Source organism: Macrotis lagotis, chromosome 6 (genome assembly GCF_037893015.1).
Source record: "Macrotis lagotis isolate mMagLag1 chromosome 6, bilby.v1.9.chrom.fasta, whole genome shotgun sequence".
Classification (NCBI taxonomy): domain Eukaryota; kingdom Metazoa; phylum Chordata; class Mammalia; order Peramelemorphia; family Peramelidae; genus Macrotis; species Macrotis lagotis.
In genome coordinates, this window is record NC_133663.1 from 61,789,320 (window position 1) to 61,803,940 (window position 14,621).

General features: G+C 33.5%; 1 protein-coding gene across 2 annotated transcripts in view; it reads left to right on the forward strand.

The window, feature by feature from the left end:
- CUL3 (cullin 3) overlaps positions 1 to 14,011 on the forward strand; it is a 110,718-nt gene extending 96,707 nt beyond the window's left edge. For both annotated transcript variants that reach the window (XM_074191260.1, XM_074191259.1), the window contains 6 exons: positions 2,622 to 2,746; positions 3,505 to 3,601; positions 6,733 to 6,867; positions 10,901 to 11,087; positions 12,512 to 12,657; positions 13,540 to 14,011. In XM_074191260.1, coding sequence (XP_074047361.1) covers positions 2,622 to 2,746; positions 3,505 to 3,601; positions 6,733 to 6,867; positions 10,901 to 11,087; positions 12,512 to 12,657; positions 13,540 to 13,671 — 822 coding nt within the window. In that variant the 3' untranslated portion in view covers positions 13,672 to 14,011. The remainder of the gene's footprint in view (positions 1 to 2,621; positions 2,747 to 3,504; positions 3,602 to 6,732; positions 6,868 to 10,900; positions 11,088 to 12,511; positions 12,658 to 13,539) is intronic.
- The last annotated feature ends 610 nt before the right edge of the window (positions 14,012 to 14,621 follow it).

A 14,621-nucleotide genomic window follows, 5' to 3' on the forward strand; every position in this document is an offset into this window, starting at 1 on the left:
ATTATACCCAAAGAGTTATGAAACTTTCTATACCACTATTACCAATATTTCCAAAGATGGTTGGGGTGGGGGGGGGAGAAACCTAATATGTTCTTAAATATTTATAACAACTTTCTCTTGTGTTGGCTGGATTAGAAAGAAATTGTGGGGAAGGGATGCCTGACAATTGGGGAATGATTGAATAAGTTGTTGTATATGATTGGGATATTATACTGCAATGGTATGAGTAATGAAGCTCCATGATCTTAGGAAATATGTATAGACTTGTAGGAAATAATAAAGAGTGAAATGAACCAAAAAAAGAGAACATTGTATATAGTAGCAGCAATATTATTTGAAGAACAACTTTGCAAATAAGTCATTTTGACTATTATAAATACCCAGGTTTAAAACAAAAAGACATATGAAGGAAAGCAACTATCTGCATCCAGAGGGAAAAAACTGAAAAATAGAAGCATGAATAGACTGGTGTTATATGTAATGTCTCTGTGTAATGGGATAGGGAGAAAAAAAGAAACTGACACAAAAACTTTATTATAGAGTTAAAAGGAACAGCAAGCTGTATGTCTTTTTTTTAATTATACTGTTAAAGAAATACTTATTTTTAGATTTTTTTTTAAAAAAAGAAAATCTTCCAACCAAAGTTGTCAAATCACTTTTCGTTTGAGTTAGAGTTCTTTCCAATTGTGAAACTTAGGATAATTGTTGGAAGCTTGAGAATTTCTATCTCCCTCTTTCCTAAAACTCCAATATCACAATTATCAGCTACTGTGTCTCATATTAGTTATCTCATATACTCGGTGATCCAACAACAGAATTTAATATTTTCTCCCTTCTCCTTCACACTTCTCTATTTCTTTCATACCACAATACTCCCAATAATCCAACTTGATATCAAGACATAATTAATTCCTTGCTGTCCCATATCTCCATATATCCAGCAAATGGCAAAGACTTGTTGATCACAACCTCCCCAGTCACCTGCTGACTACTGCTTCAGCCTCCCAATTGGCCTCATTGCTTCCAGGTTCTCATCTCTAACTCAGCCCCACACAGTTGTCAAAATAATCTTACTCAGTAAAAGTGTGACTACATAGTGACAGTCAAAATCTTCACTAGCTTCCCAGTAGCCTGGCATTTTTATTTTTGTTTTGGTTTTTGGTAAGACAGTGAGGTTAAATGATTTGTCCAAGGTCACACAACTAGTAATTATCAAATGTCTGAGGCTGGCTTTGAATTTGGGTCCTCCTGATTCTAGTGCCAGTGTTTTATTGTCCACCGTGCCACCTAGCGGCCCCTAACCAGGCATGTAGGTCCTGCTTACCATTGCAATCTCCTCTTTGTGAACCTTGATGCTGCCAGTTCCCACTTGGAAATATGAATAACCTTTTCCTCCAGGTCTAGAATATACTTTCTGCTCATCTCCATCTCCCTAAATCCTTGGATTCCTTCAAGTCTCACTGGAGCTGCCTTGTCCATGAATCCAATATTCTTGGTTGTGACATAGCTGCTTTAATACTGTATTTCTTCAGAAGAATGCAAATCCCTTTGAGCTTAGGAATTAATATATTTTTGCATTGTACCCTCAACACCATACTGTGAAAATAGGTAACTGAATAGTCAGATTATGACTCTTAAATAAGGTTATAAGTATATGACATACATACTGATACATGATGAGTAATATAGCTAGAAATGCCTTTCTTTCATGCTATCACAAGACTTGTCCAAAGTATGAAGAAATGGAAAACTTGACAATGGATTGAAATGTTGAATCAAGAGTAAAAGAATTTTTCTCATATTTATGTGTGTGTGTGTGTGTGTGTGTGTGTGTGTGTGTGTGTCAAGGGGTGCCATGATGTTTCTAAAACTTCAGTAAAGGAGAAAGACTACTAGAAATATCTTCAAAGAAAAAGATTATTGTGATATCTTGACAATTTCATTTTAAATATATGTGTGTATTTATTTATATTTAGTTTTTGCAAGGCAGTGAGGTTAAGTGACTTGCCCAAGGTTACAGCTAGGTTATTAGGAAGTGTCTGAGGCTAGATTTGAACTCAGGTCCTCCTGACTCCTGGGCCAGGTGCTTTATCCATTGCACCACCTAGCTGCCTGCCCCTGTTTAAAATCCAAATAAAACTTCATGGCCTTGAAATATAATTATGTTTATAGGCCATAAAATTTTGCTTACAGTACCAACACAGACCACTTGTTTACTTTTTTCCTTAAAACTACTGACCCTCAATCTTAAAATTGAAACTTAATTCTCTTTAGTCTCTTGTATACCATTCCTTGATTGCTTAATATTTTTCTATCATAGTCTACTTCTGCTCTTACCAATATTATTTCTTTAGATACAGTAAATACTGAAGATTTTTTTTTAAAGATCAAGATGAGTAGACAGTAGGGGAAGGTCATAGTTCACAAAAAATCTTGTGTGGTCTGTTTTAGGCAGAGAAAATTAGACTTGTGAATGAAAGTAATCTTAATGATTAAAACCTTTGTCATGTTTTTTTTTTTTAACAATTTTAGGCTGGCTTCACAAATCAGTATTTTGTATTTAATTGGAAAATGTAATTAATTTCTAATTAAAATTTGAGGAATTTTCCCCTTGTGTGTAGGTATCCTTAGGTGGTGTTGACCTCACAGTCCGAGTCCTCACAACAGGATACTGGCCCACTCAGTCAGCCACACCAAAGTGCAACATCCCGCCAGCACCACGACATGCTTTTGAAATATTTAGAAGGTAAAATCTTAAATGAAGCTTATATTTCCAATACCAATTTAAGAAAGCATACCGCAAATGTAGTTTTTTTCCCTCTTCGAATATGTGGTATAGGTCATTGAATTTGATCTAAAATTACAAGAGTAAACTGGGGAACCAGTAGCTATATAGTTTAAGTAGCATATCAGCTATGAGGAGGAGGCTTTTTTAGTTAGCGTAAATGAAAGATCTTGAAGAGTTTACCAATTCCAACATTCTTGAGGGAATTTAAAATAATGCTATTCAGAAAGTGCGCGTTTGTTTTATACTGGTCTTTTTGACTAGTATTTTGCCTTCTGATGCTGAAATACATACAGGCAGAACTAAGAAATCATTAATATTTTAGCTGCTACCATTTTATAACACAGCAGCTATTTTAAGAGAGTTTTCAATTTGTTATGGTGAAAAATGACCTGAGTCATAGTGTCTCTGCAACAGAGCAGGGTTTGTACCTCATTGGAGATGGCTTAACATTCCATTCTTCTCTATGCACTAATGGGTGACTTGGAGTGAGACAAAAATCTGTTTGGCCATTGGTTTCAACTACAAAATAAAGGAATTAAATTAAATGAGCTCCCCACTTCTTCCCAGCTCTAAAGAACTCTACCATTTACCTTGCCTTTTATGTCACTTTCTTTTTTTTCCATTGGTACATATGCTTACCTGAAGTTGTTATCCTTTTTATATTTTAAAATATGTAAATCATATGAATTGTTAAGTTACTTTTTTGTGTGCTGTAGGTTTTATTTAGCCAAGCATAGTGGTCGGCAACTAACACTCCAGCACCATATGGGTTCTGCAGATCTAAACGCCACCTTTTATGGACCAGTTAAAAAGGTAATGTTTGAGCTTTTATATCTTTATCTTAAGTAGTATAAAATTTATAAATACAGTCTGTGAGGTAAATTATGTAATTAGCTTTCATTTGGTTATACAGATCTTGCAGATTTTTAAAGGGGCTAGTGGGTGGGAACCTCCATTTATTTTTTTCCCTCAGTTAACTTTTTCATTTTAAAAACTTTTTATTTGCTATTAATCTGTACTAAGTTCTAATAGTCATTTATACTAATAGTTCTTTTTAATCATGTGGGCAATAGAAAATAGAAATTTTAAAAATATTAAATTCACCAAAAGTGACTTTAGAATTCTTAGATTCTGGTTAACCTTTATCCTTGTGAGCTGGATAACTTTGTAAGTTAACAAGACTAGAAAGAAAAATTCAGAAAACTTATCTATTCTTTTTTTTTTTGTTTGTTTTTTTGTTTTTACCAGGCAGTAAGGTTAGGTGACTTACCCAAGGTCACACAGCTTGGTAATAAGTATCTGAGTTTGAATTTGAACTCAGGTCTTTCTAACTTCAGGCCCAGTGCTCTGTCCACTGTACCATCTAGCTGCCCTGTGAATCTATTCTGAATTCTGAATTATAAGATGGACATCTAGTCTGTAATGGAAGTAAGGCACCCTGAGCAAGTCCTTTCACCTCAGTGCCCTCAGTCCCTCAAAGGTGATCAAAGTAAGGACCAAATTGCATGAGAGATTCCTCACCCAAAAATTGCCTAAGTTAGCGAAATCATGTCTTGATTCCTGTAAAGCACATTTAGAATATCCAGTTCATAGAACATAGATTAGAATAAAACTTTTCGTTTATCTCTTAAAATGGTGCCTTTTAAAAATTCATTGATTATATGAATTTTGAGGTTTTGTTGAAATAAGCAACTCTTCTGAAGATAATTGAAGCACATTTGCCATTCAGGTGTAAAATAGACATTTCATAGACTATAAGTAAATTGGCCCCCTTGAGTGTTTGGAAGAAGAAATTGAGTTACTAATAGACTTGTTAAAAATTTATTTAGTAGTTTATTTTTTACCAATTTTATGTAAAAGCAATTTTTAATATTTGTTTTCAAAACTTTGAACTCTATCCTTTCCTCTCTGTCCTCCTCCCTCCCCCCCCATTGAAAAAGCAAGCAATTTGATATAGGTTCTAAATGTATAGTCATGCAAAACATTTCAATAATAGTGATGTTTTAAATGAGAACTTAAACCTCTCCACCATCCCTCCCCCCAAAAAAAACCCTCAAGAAAAAGAAAGTAAACAAAGTTTGCGTTGATCTGTACTGTAAAAAACATCAGTTCTTTCTGTGGGAATGAATAACATTTGTCATGACAAGTCTTTCAGAGTTGTGGTGAAACATTGAATTACTGGGAACAGCTAGCTGATCATCCTACAGTATTGTTACTTTGTACACAGAACATTTCACTTTGCATCAGCTCATGTGAGTCTTCAGATGTTTTTGAGAACCTCCTGCTCATCATTTCTTACAGTAGACTAGCATTCCATCAAAATCACATACTTCACTTTGTTCAGCCATTCCCTAACTGATGGACAGCCCCTCAATTTCCAATTTCTCACCACCAGAAAAGAATTTCTATAAATCTCCTTTTATGTTTAGGTCTTTTTCCTTTTGATTTTTTCATCTCTTTTGAGATGAGATAGTGGCATTGCTAGGTCAAAGTGTACTATGGTTTTTATAGCCCTTTGGGCATAGTTTCAAATGCCTCTCCAGTTGAATCAGTTCACTGCTCCACCACCAGCAATTAAGTCATTTTCCTTACATCTCCTCCAACATTTGTTTTCCTTTTCTGGCCTTTCAGCCAGTCTATAAGATAATACCTTAGAATAGTTTTAATTTGCATTCCTCTACTTAAAAAAACTTTAAAAGATTTTTTTATTGTTTAATAACTAAAAAGAAGTAGTGAACATACAAAGTAAAAGTAGGGAATAAAACCCTAACATATTCCCTTGCATTTGACAATGTTTGTTATTAATGCTTAACAATATTAAAAGCTTTTCCTTTCTTGCTTATATTACACATGTAGTTCTAGCTGTGCTAATTTTTCAGTCTGGATCAGGTCATGTAATAATTCTTTCCCATGTTTCACTTTTTACTTCCCATATATATTGTAATGTAACTGTCATGTTCCATGTAATATATATATAGCCAGTTTTGGGTCCTACAAATTATTACCAGTTTTTGCTATCACGAATAATTGTCTACCCACGTTTTGGCACAGATAGTTATTTTTCTTGTTTTGGTTTTTGGTTTTTACAAGGGAGTAGGGTTAAGTGGCTTGCCCAAGGTCACACAGCCAGGCAGTTGTGAAATGTCTGAGGCCGGATTTGAACTCAAGTCCGGAATCCAGGGTGGTGCTCTATCCACTGCGCCAAGTAGCTGCCCCATGGGTATTTTTCCTTGTAGTTTTTTCCAGAGATTGAATCTTTGCATTATATTCTGGTGAAAGATGATCAACTTGGACTCTTGGTGTATATAGCTATATGCTCTCTGAAATTTTCATATCATTCTTCAGTTCTGCTAGCAGTAAATTCCTATTTTACTATAGCCCTAATAATCATAATTATTTTTGAAAAATTTGGTATGATTGTAACTTACACTTGTCTTGATTTATATTGCTAGATTTTAAGATTTACTTTTAACTACATATATATGTAGTTTTTTTATAAACTTTTTAAAATAAAAAATGCTGATTAATATTTAAGTTGTAATGTTCATAGTTTTCTTAAACTATTCTTATTATTTTTTTATTGATTGATTTTTCCCTTTGTAATATTTTTATGTGAATGATTTTTAAAAAGAAGTGAATTTCTTTAAAATGTATATCAATCTTTAAGTCTTACTGTTATCCTTAGTTCTTAAGTCATAGATCTTTTCCATTTAAAGTAGTTTATGTGTCAGTTATATATCCAATACATTATTTTCTAATAATGAGACTATGTTTTCAAGTTCTGGTCACCTATATTATGTCTCAGGTAAAGTGACAATAACTATGTAATGGTTGACTTTCCTTAGATAATAAAAGATTTTATGTACAGAAGTAATAACAGTTTATAATAGCAAAACAAGAATTTTTAAATTAATTTTTTGTTATATTTTTATTTTTAAAAATAGGAAGACGGATCAGAAGTTGGTGTTGGAGGTGCTCAAGTAACTGGCTCTAATACACGGAAGCACATATTGCAAGTCTCTACTTTCCAGATGACAATATTAATGCTCTTTAATAATAGAGAAAAATACACATTTGAGGTATGATTTACAATTATGTCCATTTAACTGATATTTTTTAACTTTTTTTTTTTTTTTTTTTTTTTTTTTTTGGTAAGGCTATGGAGTTAAATGATTTGCCCATGGATCACACAACTAAGTATCAAGTAACTGAGGCTGCATTTGAATTCTGGTCCTTTCTGACTCCGGGGTCACTGCTGTCTCCACTGCACCACCTATCTGTCCCAACTGTTACCATTTTTAACTTGTTGGAATGCAATTTCTTAGTCTTATGCAATGCTGCCTATCGCACTTCTGCTTTAAGATTATTTGCATACAACTATACTGAGAATATTTGAAACATCATCCTAGTGTCATTTATTTGTGGGGTTGGTTTGTTACAGTTCTTTTTTTCAAACTTAAGAGTTCTCGCTAGAGCACCCTGGCTTTAATTGTGCTAAAACACCGTCTACCATTAGGCAACAGTACCTCCTGACTAGAGTCGATGTCCTCCTGGCCCAATCTAGTCTCTGACTGCTTAGTATTCCTTTGACTTTTAAGTTCCTGTTGTTTGCATTAAATTTCTTTTCAAACCAACATTAATTCTTTAGAATTGGAGATTGGTATCCTTCATGGACAAGTTTCTAACTTCTCAATTAAACTGTCTTTGCCATATGGAGTCAGTCTCCTTATCTTTCTCCTCTTTTTTTTCCCTCTCCTACAAGAAACACATGTACTTACGCCCTAGATTTATGTGCTACCTATTTCCTGCTAGTCTGATGTCATTTTGTAAACTTTTAGGAAATCTTTGAGGAAATAACTATTTCCTTCACAGTGTCTATAAGTTGTTTAGTTTACAGCTTCTTAATAAAGTGATTTTAAATAATCTTTTGTTTCTTTTGAAAAAACTATCTCAAGTAACCATTTTAATGTAGTATTTATCATTTCTAAAGCCTGTCAAACAGTTAATTCTTAGCACCATTATGAAGGGCAAAGGTGTAGTATCAACATTGCATATCATCAGCAATTGGTTGGTAAAGCATCTCTTTTTAGGAGTTTGATTTTCTTCAGTTAGATTGGTTCGATTCACTTAGTAGTTTCCATTCCCAGGCAGTTCAGATTTTCCGTTAGAATATTTCCTGAAGTCACTAGGACTTTGTTAAAAGCTGCTTTCTGATCTTGATACGAACATAGATAAATAATTGATTTTAATTTGAATTAAAATATTTTTCTTGAGGAAGTGATTCTACACTTTGAATATTTTCCCCTTAAATATATATAGATTCACTTTTCTTGTAAAAATCTTAATTTTGAGAAACCATTAACAAAGTTCTTTTTAGAGTAGTAAAGAATAAAATTACTTATGAGAAGCAGCGTATTTTATGTATACAGCTCTTTCTGTAAACTTTGGAACATAGTTTAATTAACCCAGTTAACAAATTTAGGGCATTAGCACATAGAGCAAATGATTCGCATTCCTTGGTGTCCAGGCCTTCCCCCTTGTGTCTAAAGCTGTCCTGGGTCACAGGGATGATCTCTCTCTACCAAGAAACTGGTTTTTATGGGGAAAATTGAGCTCTGAGAGTGAACTGACAGGTCCAGAATAAGATTCAAAAAATAACAAAGGAAGTTAAGGTGCAGCTGAAGGTATTGATAGTATTCCTCTATTCTAAAGAGAATGGAGGACAGAACCCTCTTGTTAGCTAGCTCACTTTTTCTTGTTCTGATCTTCCTTCTTTTCATCACCTTGTGTGTTCAGGAAATCTTTTCAGCAGGTGGCACATTGGCTATAAGGGAGGCATTGAATCTTGTCACACATTCATTCATGAATTTGTTATTTGTATCATTTTATCTATAAGAGAAATACAATTTTCAGGCTAGAAAGGGCCCTAAAAAATTTTAGACAATGACCTCAGCCCATATTCTTCCTTTGGAGATGGCTGGAGTGGAGGTTAAATTGTCTCCAGAGGTCTTAGATATCAGATAGGACTAGAACCCCCTTCCAGAAGCCCCGAGAGTCTTAGAGAAGAACCTGCTCCACCCTATTCACTTTGACAGGGATGAATGGCCTTGTCATCATGCCAAGTTGAGTCAACAGCAGAGGCAGAAATGTGCCCCAGGTTTTTAGATTCCTCTCTCACCAGCCTGAATTGCCAAGTCTCAGGACTCGGTCATGCTGCCTTCATGTTTAGAATGAGTTGGAACAACTTATGTAGAGAAGAGATCCCATTAAGTAGTCACTGATTTATTTTATATTTTCAGTGTGTTCATTATTATACAGAATTTATTAATTGGATACTGTGATAGTTGAAGATCATATTATGGTAAAAATTTTACTCTCACATAAAACATCAGTATTTTAGGGACAATTTAAAAGATGTTTTGATGTAATTGAAGTTTTCACTTGTTTAAATTTGATTTATTCAACTTAATCATCATAAATAAAGGACTTCAATGATTATCTCTCCTAGACTAAATGATAAATTAGAAAATTTATGTTTACCATCTTCTGAAGTGTGGAGCAAAATCTGTTATTTCCCAACACTTTTTCAGTTTGCAAAAAATTTAAAAGCATCAACAAGGGTAATGAAGAAATAAAGCTGAAAGATATGGCTAAGAATAAAACTATTGTTGATTCATTGATGTTGACCACAGTGCTTTGAATCATTACTTACCAATATTAAGAGAAACCAAGAGTTTATATAAAAAGTTAATCTTAACACTTTCTTGGCCTCCAGGAAGTGATTCAGATGATCTGTCCCAGAGGTAGGCGCTTCTGTTTCTAGGTCCACTTGGTGCAGGGCTGTGAGATGGTGGCAGGAGTTGAGACCACTCCTGAGCTGCTCCCTTGCCTTTTCTTTAGGAATGTTTGTCTGATAATGATAAACTGGACCCTTGAGAAAGAACAGGCTTCCTTAAACAGTGAAGCACGACCAAAGGTACCAACCTCATTTTGTTAGATGTTTGCTCCGGATCATCATGATAATCATGAGAATAGTATTTAGGTGCTGAAAGTGTAAAGTAAGTCAAAAAATTTCCCTTTCACATTGCTTCTGCAGAATGGAATTAGACTAATTAGAATGTAAATTTCCCTTTCACATTGCTTCTGCAGAATGGAATTAGACTAATTAGAATGTTGGGAGTGGGTGGGGGGAGATATTGCATTTATCCTAAAGACTTTTTTTAAGCATTATACAACTAACACTTATTTTTCCTGTGATTTTTAACTCTTGATCAGTGTTATTTGCCAATCATGCCTTAATTTTTTCATGTTCTAAATGTGTACCATAAATTGTATTAATTTTGACTTTTTAGGGGTGGCTAGGTGGCATAGTGGATAGAGCATTGGCCCTGTAGTCAGGAGTACCTGGGTTCAAATCTGGTCTCAGACTCTTAATAATTACCTAGCTGTGTGGCCTTGGGCAAGCCACTTAACCCCGTTGCCTTGCAAAAACCTTAAAAAAAATTTGATTTACTGATTTAATATTTGTGGTGATTTTTAGTTGGGCAATGACTAGATAGTATCAGCATATCCAGAGGAAATATTTTTAATCTCTCAACAAAAGTTTTGTTAAAATATTTGTTAATAAGTTATGACCATCACATTTCATCCTTCCTAAACAACCCTTACTTGCATATACTGTATTAACCTAGTTATTGAAAACACTTGAAAACAATGGAATTTCTTTTATTATTTAACAATTATTTATTTTTGTATTCGTTTCTTCTTAAATTTTAAGTTCCAAGTTCTTTTCCACACCCTCCCCCCTCCACTGAGAGAGCAAACAATATATCAATTATGTATGTGAAATCATTTGAAAACATTTTCATGTTAATTGCTTTCTTTTTAAATATTAAAAATTTATTTTTAACATGTTCTTGGTCCTTGCTCCAGTTTGCTGGCCTGCTGAAGTTCTTATTATAGGATGATCTCTGTAGAGATGGCATTTTTAGAAATTATTCACTTAGTAAAATTCTCCTTGACTTCTTGATCATTCTGTTTTCTACTTACCTAACTTGATTGAATCTTTTATTTTTTTTTAAATCTAACTGTATTGATCTGATGAATTTTCAGGAAATTCAACAAGAGACGGATATCCCTGAAAGAGAACTTGTTAGAGCCCTGCAGTCCCTGGCATGCGGTAAACCGACCCAGCGGGTTCTCACCAAAGAGCCGAAGTCAAAGGAAATAGAAAATGGTCACATATTTACGGTTAATGATCAGTTCACCTCCAAGCTGCACAGAGTCAAGATTCAGACAGGTATCAGGAATTGTTTGTCAGCATTAACTAAAGCATCATGGAGGGCTAGCGTGTTCTGTTTTGGAGTTTTTTGCAAGGCATTGAGGTTAAGTGACATGCCCAAGGTCACACAGATATCTAGTTATTAAGTATCTGAGACCATATTTGAACTTGGGTCCTCCTGACTCCAGGCCTGGTACTCCATCCTCTACCACCTAGATAGCACCCTAACATCTCTTATTAAAGGTCGATTTTCAGAACTGCTCACATGAGCTAGAGAAGATGAACAGGAAAAGATTATCCTCATTAAAAACACAGAATAGAAACATTTCTGAGACTTCAATTGGGTATCAAAATGCTCATTTTCATAAATCAGAATCCTTTGTTATGAAATCTCTCATTTTTCAGAATTGTGCACCATATGTGTCAGATTATATATATATTGTGCACACATGTGTATGTGTAAGAGAAATTTGGTGTTTAGATATTTTATCATTTGCATAAATAATTTAAAACTACTTCACAATTCACAACTTAACATGGGAAATTGTAAGAAGTTTGAAAAAAAGAATTCTAGGAGTTCACAGCTATGAAAGTTAAAAGTGTATGTGTAGTTCCTTCGACTAACAATTCAGTAATAATTTTAACTAATACCATCTTGGAAACATGCTCCTTCCCTTTCTCAGTTTTTAAGAGTCCTTTGCCACATTTTAAATTAGACGAGTAAGGTTAAAAAAAAAATAGCCCTGTAAGCACAACACACTGAGATGATGTGGGCAATTTAAGTTTGCTTCCAAAACAATTTAACAATATTATGAAAATAAAAATTGAACCTGCAGCTAATCTTGTTGCCCTGAAAAAATTTCAGTATTAAAATATCCAGAAATTACTATATTTTTTTATTTTCCTTTTAAAAAGAATACCATGTTTAGAAAAAGGAAAAAAAGTAACATGAAACCTTATTTCTTCTCTTTTTTTGTCATCTATAAAATATGGTCTTAAAAAATTTCATTTATAATGACTGAAGAATGTAATATTAGTTAAAGTAGGGTTTAATGTAAACAAATTATACATAGTGATTTTATTAATTGTGGATATTTATAAATATATTGTTCAAATATTGGCACATTTCTTAAAATTCTCACTTGAATTTACCTCTTTGTGTATATTCATAGATTGAGAGTGGAGTGGACATTGTCAATGAATGATAGGCATTAGGGGCAGTTAGGTGGCCCCGTAGAGCATCAACCCTGGAGTCAGGAGAACCTGAATTCAAATTTGACCTCAGACGCTTATTAATTGCAATTACCTAGTTATGTGACCTTGGGCAAGTCACTTAACCCCATTACCTTGCCAAAACAAAAACTAACAAACAAGAAATGCATTGTGTTTATTTTGAGTATCAAAATATTTTATTTACATAACTTGTTTTATTACTCTTCTAGTTGCTGCCAAACAAGGGGAATCAGACCCAGAAAGAAAAGAAACAAGGCAGAAAGTAGATGATGACAGAAAGCATGAGATAGAGGCTGCTATAGTACGGATAATGAAATCTAGAAAGAAGATGCAGCACAATGTGCTAGTAGCAGAGGTAAGATTAAGAGCCTAAACAAACAGGGGAGCTTATTAAAGTAATTATATTTTTATATAAAATTTAAGACATATACAAATTGTCAATAAACAAATGCAAACTTTACATTAGCCATGTAGTAGCCAAGATGTCAAGATCTATAGATTTTTATATCATTATGCAAGGACAGATTGTTTCAAAAAACAAACTTTAGCAATTCACATTTATATGTAATGAAAATAGTATTTATGGTAAAATTTACTTTAGAAAATTTAATATGATATGACCTTACCTTAATGGTTTGCTGGGATGCAAAAAATTTTTTTTTGAGTTTAGTAGTAAAAGTTTTAATAACCATAGTACCTTCAGGTTTGCACCATTAGAGCCTCCCAGACATGATTCTCAATTTTCTTTACAAAGAACCCAGTTAGTTATCATTTGACTTAGCACTTCTAGCGATTAGTAATGCAATCATCTAGGAATTTGAATTTTTATTTTAGTATTTAACACCAGGACCATAATTTTGATACATAATAGGCTTTGAATCTTTCTTTTTATTTTTACTTCATTTCTTCTTATACAAGATTTGACCAGAGTAGACAACAGTATCTCTAGCAATCACTCAGCTCATAACATTCTAGTCTAAAATTATCTGGCATTCTGATTATGTCCAGTTTTCTATTTCAGCAAAACTCTGAACTTAACATCAAAATATTATCAACCTTGACAAACAGTTTCAATTTCCAAATGACTTTATAAGAATGATTTAGCCTATAATTTCTAAGGTCAAAGCATTCATAGATCTTCCTATTCAAAACAAAGTTTTTACATTTATAGTACTGCTTTTTCAGTGATTGTTTTTCTGTTAGAAAATTAAAGATTCATCTTTTTTTTCTCCCTTAGGTAACTCAACAGCTGAAGGCCCGATTCTTACCAAGTCCAGTTGTTATTAAAAAACGTATTGAAGGACTTATTGAGAGAGAATATTTGGCACGAACACCTGAGGATCGCAAAGTATACACTTACGTAGCATAAAATGCGTTCAGAAAATTGATTTATTCTTGGACTATACTCTTCGCATGAACTGGGAAGTTCTTTTAAATCATTAAATATTAAGACGACCATCTCTTCTATTAAATTGCAGTACGTGTTCTATACCATTCAGATCAAGCCTTTACTCCCTTTGAGAGTTTTCAACATCACTTGATTGAGCTTCAGGCTTTTCAACGTTATCCCTGTAGAGATCATCTTTACAGTTCCTCGGGAAAATGTGAATGTGCCGCGTTTTGTTTTCAATACTGTATGAAAACAGGAAAAAATAAAACAAAAATTTAGAAAATACAGCTCATTAAAAAATAAAATTGTTGGAATTTCATTTTCCCAGGTCTTCAGTGTTGATGTAAATGTGTTTTTGTAGTGTTGCTTAGCACTTTGCGCATTGTATAAGTTGGGTAACAGAAAGATAAAAGAAATGACAATTCCCGATTATATTGGTCTACTTCCAACATTTCTTGAGTCATGTTTAATTTAAGGATTTGGTAAATAGTCAAAAATCCAAGGATACAATTTTAGCATGTTTCACTACTCAAATTGCACTTACTAATCTCTAGCCTCACGACCATGAATCTTTGTTTCTGTCTTAATTGGCTTTTTCCTGTTTTAATTTGAATTCTTCCAAATTAAGTCCTTATATTAATTTTTTGTTCTGCATTATTTTAGCAGTAAAAAAAGGAAAATATTTTAGTATGTATAAATTGTATAATAATTTTTTTGCTGTTGTACTCACTGCTGATAGTGGATTGTACAGGGCGGTGTTTTTATTTCATTTATTGTAGACAAATTCAAAATAAATGGATTTAGTGTTCACATACCCACTAATTCAAATATGTCAGAGCACAAAGGTGGCAGATGATTATTTCAGCCCCTTTGAAAAGCACACCAGTCTACACTTTGGTATTACTGTCTTTGGTTTTTTTGCAACCATA